General features: G+C 37.5%; 1 protein-coding gene across 1 annotated transcript in view; it reads right to left on the bottom strand.

The window, feature by feature from the left end:
* Window positions 1-1,698: 1,698 nt before the first annotated feature.
* Window positions 1,699-4,686, bottom strand: part of EPCAM (epithelial cell adhesion molecule) — a 15,604-nt gene continuing 12,616 nt past the window's right edge. Inside the window, exons 8-9 of the mRNA XM_014538498.1 lie at window positions 3,521-3,565; window positions 1,699-2,154 (exon numbers count right to left, since the gene is read on the bottom strand). Coding sequence (XP_014393984.1) covers window positions 2,113-2,154; window positions 3,521-3,565 — 87 coding nt within the window. The 3' untranslated portion in view covers window positions 1,699-2,112. The remainder of the gene's footprint in view (window positions 2,155-3,520; window positions 3,566-4,686) is intronic.

Here is a 4,686-nt window from a genome sequence, read left to right as displayed (position 1 = left end):
CTGGTGAGACATCTCCCTATAAAGAGCTTTCCCCAGCACCCTAGAGCCCAGTTCAGCAAACTTTCTCTGTAAAGGACAGACCCCCTCGATAGGTTCTGTCACAACTACTCAACTCTACCGTTGTGGTTTGAAAAAGCCACACACCTTATGTAAACAATAAAACCTTATTTATGGACACTGAAATTTTTATTCCATCTAATTTTCACTTATCACAATATATTCTTTTCCCCCTAACCATTTAAAAACGCAAAAACCAATCCTAGCTTCTGGGCTGTATAAAAACTGGTGACGGGCCAGCCTGTAGGCTATAGTTTGATGACTTCTATTTTAGAGGGAAGATTTTCATGAAGTTTCACACAAGACTGACTTTCCAGTGATGCCAGTGGCATACTGCAGCGACCTTTCTGTCTCTCCCTCAAACTCTGGGGGGACCCAGGGTATGTGTGGGGCTTAGGGGCAGTTAAACGTCTCTTCCTTGGGTGCTGCCCTATCTCAGCCCTAAGGTAGTGGGGCTGCTCCCTACATCTGCTATTCCTATTGTCTTTAAAGTTCTTGTCACTTTCTACTATGTCCATTTCTATCACTGTATAAGAAATGACCATATTTAGCATCGTAAGACAATAAGCATTTATCTGTTTCCATGGGTCAGGAGTCCAGGTATAGCATAACTGGATCCTTTTCTCGGGGTCTTAAGATTGCTGAAGATGTCAGCCAGGGCTATGATGTCATTTGGAGCTGGGGTCTCTTCCAAGCTCACTGGTTTTTGGCAGAATTCAGTTCCTATGGCTCTGAGTCTGAGGCCTCAGCCCCAAGAGTCTGCTGGGCGTTTCCTGATAGGTGACCCTCTCTGCAATATGGCAGCCTGCTTTAAGGCTAACAGGAGAGCATCTCTGCTGTTGCTGTTCACCTTTAGACATTCTTTCAAAAGCATCATCTGATTAAGTCAGGCCCACCCACAGTAACCTCACTTTGAATTCAGTCAACTGATTAGGGTTCTTAATTATATCTACAAAATCCCTTTACCTTTGCTATATAATGTAATTTAATATTGGAAATGATGTATACAGTATAGAGCATATACATCCAGGGTAAGAAATCTTGGGGACCATCCTAGAATTCTACCTACTACAGATGGGATAAAAATCATGCTTAAATATACTTTTTACATTTTCTTTCATGTTATTTTCATAGTATTTTTAAAAATTTCCTATCAAAAGGAAAATATTTAACTTCATATAAAATACCAGGTGGGGCAAAAGTAGGTTTATAGTTGTATGTGAAAGTTTATTCTTGTATTATTCTTTATTAATTTTTGTATTATTTTCCATATGAACTATAAACCTACTTTTGCCCCACCCTGTATATTTGTACCATAATTATTCATTATATACATGTTGAAAAACTGGTGCTTCTAACTTGACCAACCATAGAATTCATGGTTCACAACATTTTCTATCAATTCTGCCTTCAAGGTATATTTGCCAAAATGCCAATTTGTCTAAAGCAGACTCTTTAGATCCATTCTGAATAAAACTGATTTTTCTGTGAGGTTACATAATGTTATACATTTTATATTGAATATGCATGACTCATGCAGAACTCCAATTTGTTGTTAGCATTCAGAACATTTTTTAAACTATTACCTTATGTATATACTAGGAAATTTGATTCTATATGATTCAAACAAAGTTAAGAAAATTCAGTTTTAAAATGTTTATTTCATAGTTCATAAAAAAAGGCTTTTATGTACAAGACTCAAAAGTAAATAGGAAGGCAGCTTTCAATCACAAATGGATGAGTCAGCAGTCATTCAAACTCTACTGTGGAAGCATATTTAATGCACACTCTTCACTGTTGTGTATAAATAATTTTAACTATGCAGCCCAAGTTCTGGGACTATCAGAACTGCATATACATGACACTTGTGGTCAATTTTAAGATTGGTAAAGTCAATTTCAAGCTCTTATATTTGGAGTACAGGTTTCACTATTACAAATATATGTTAACTAATAAAATAGTCGGCAAAGATTTCTCTGTCCCACGCTCATACATTTGTAATCTGAGTCCATCTGCTAATTTCCCTTCTTCTAGTTACTATTCAAATTACAGCAGTTATCCATGGAGTTCCCTATGCATCTCACCCATCTCCTTTATCTGCAATAGAAGAAAAAAGAGAGAAAACATTAAAATAATTTTCCAATCTTTTGTTCTTTCTGAAAAGTTAAAACAAAACCAAGAGAAAGCAAGATGCTTCTCTTCCACATTTATGAGACATATTTAAATTTTAAAAAAGAAAGCTATCATACAAGGAAGCACACACTGGGTGCATGATTCAAACTGCTGTTTAGAGAGCGAAGATGGCCAAAGTGACAGGGGAAAGTAGCAGGTAAGCTAATGTCTTTAAGAATGGATAAGATTTTTGTTACATGTATGCCATTTTTACATCTAGGCAGAACCAATTCATTTTCTATTATCAATCTTTTATTTTATGGGTGAGGAAATTAAAGTTCAGAAGTAAGTAGCTAGTCCCAGACTACACAATTAGTTATAGGCAGAACTGAGACATGGTTACAACAACTATACCCGACAAACATTTTGCCCCGTGGCAAGCCTGAGACCAAAACTGAACATGGATTACTTTGTTTAATCTTCATGAGTCTGCACCATTATCTTCACTTTATACATAGGGAAACATGGAGGCTGAAAGAAGTTTGTCCAGCTAATAAGAGGTCAAACCCAGGTCTATATTGTTCTTAACCACAACACTATATTGTCATTCTGAATCTCTGATATGATTCAGTTTAGGGATAGTCCCCTAGACCAGTGGTCACCAAACCAGGAAAGCCAGATTATGGTATGGGAAGAAAATGGTAGAACTTTCTAGTTCCATTATTAGATTTTTTCAATATTATTTTACATTTCTGTGTTATTTGGTAAAATATCAGTAAATAGCACATATACAATTACAAAAATACATAAATATACAAAAATTGGGTATACTGAAAATGTTATTGATGGATTTAAGAACAAGTGTATTTGTACCAAATTCCAAGTGACTGAAACACACTAGCAATCTCACACTTAGATTTCACACCAATGACTAGTTAGTATGCAACAAATTAAGGACATAAATTAAGTTTATTTTTAATGATTATTATTTCACTAGCATAAAGACAATAAATCAGGTGATTAGTCATAGCGTTTCTCTAAAATGAATCTACCAGAGTATGCTTCTAAAAGACTCCACTAAATGTTAACACTTTGTAACAAAAATATATATGTAACACAGGCTTCCTATCCCATTATTATATGGGACAGAATTCCTTGTAAGTTGGTCTGCCATGAAACTTGAGCAAGAAAAGTTAGGTAAGGGAGCATTGTAAGACTGTTCCTAAGACTCTATGGACAATATTACAAAAGGACTCCAGTGTAATTGAGACCTGTCAGTGTCTAGGAAGATATAGTGATTATTAGCAATAAAAGGTTAAACAAGGTTCTTTTTATTAAGTAATCCATTTACCTCAGCCTTCTCATACTTTGTCTTTCTTTTCTTTGTGGAAATAACCTGAATGGAAGAAAAATTATTACAATTTTAGGACTGCTACCCAAACAAAAAATTGGTCTAAATCAGCAATTTTTAACTGGTGTGCCACTAGAATGTTAAAAACATGCAATACCTGACTACTTACTCAGGAGCACTGACCTCTTTTCCCTTAGATTGTCAAACAAAAAAATGACAACGGCTAATACAATAGTCATCCAGTGTAAATGAATAAAAATTATACCTTTTTTTTTTAAGATCAGCAAAAAATAAATTTTTGGTGTGCTGCAGAATTTTATTCATTAGTTTATGTGTGCCATAAGATGAAAAAGGTTGAAGCACTGACCAGTGTGGCTCAGTTGGTTGAACATGGTCCCATGCCCAAAAGGATGCCTGCTCAGGGTGTGTGTGGGAGGCAACCGATTGATTTCTCTCTCTCTCCCTTCCTCTCTCTCAAAAATAAATAAAAACAGCCTGACTGGTGTGGCTCAGTGGTTGAGCATGGACCTATGAACCAGGAGGTCACAGTTAGGTTCCTGGTCAGGGCACATGCCTGGGTTGTGGACTTGGTCCCCAGTGGGGGGCATGCAGGAGGCAGATCAACAATTCTCCCTCATCACTGATATTTCTTTTTTTTTTTAATATATTTTATTGATTTTTTATAGAGAGGAAGGGAGAGGGGATAGAGGGTTAGAAACATCAACGAGAGAGAAACATCGATCAGCTGCCTCCTGCACGCCCCCTACTGGGAATGTGCCCGCAACCAAGGAACATGCCCTTGACTGGAATTGAACCTGGGACCCTTCAGTCCGCAGGCTGACGCTCTATCCACTGAGCCAAACCAGGTAGGGCAATCACTGATATTTCTTACTCTCTCTTACCCCCTTCCTCTCTTGTAGAGCGCGCCAGGGAAGGCACATGAGCATTTCTTTAATTATTGTCAGCTGAATCCAGTGGCACTGGCAGAGCCACGTCCTGGAAACACACCTTACCAGAGGCAGGAGTTTTGTCAGCTAGACCTTCAGCCCAGGTGCCAGATGATGGGTTTCGTTATCTAAATCCAGCCAAGCACCAGGAATGAATACAACTCGGGCCCACCTAAGAATGTACATAATCTCCTTCTTGACCTTCTTTAGTAAAACTTC

The sequence above is a fragment of the Myotis brandtii genome, unplaced genomic scaffold (genome assembly GCF_000412655.1).
Source record: "Myotis brandtii unplaced genomic scaffold, ASM41265v1 scaffold191, whole genome shotgun sequence".
In the NCBI taxonomy this organism is placed as follows: domain Eukaryota; kingdom Metazoa; phylum Chordata; class Mammalia; order Chiroptera; family Vespertilionidae; genus Myotis; species Myotis brandtii.
Note: the sequence above shows the minus strand (reverse complement) of the source record. Positions and strands in the feature narration are given on the sequence as shown.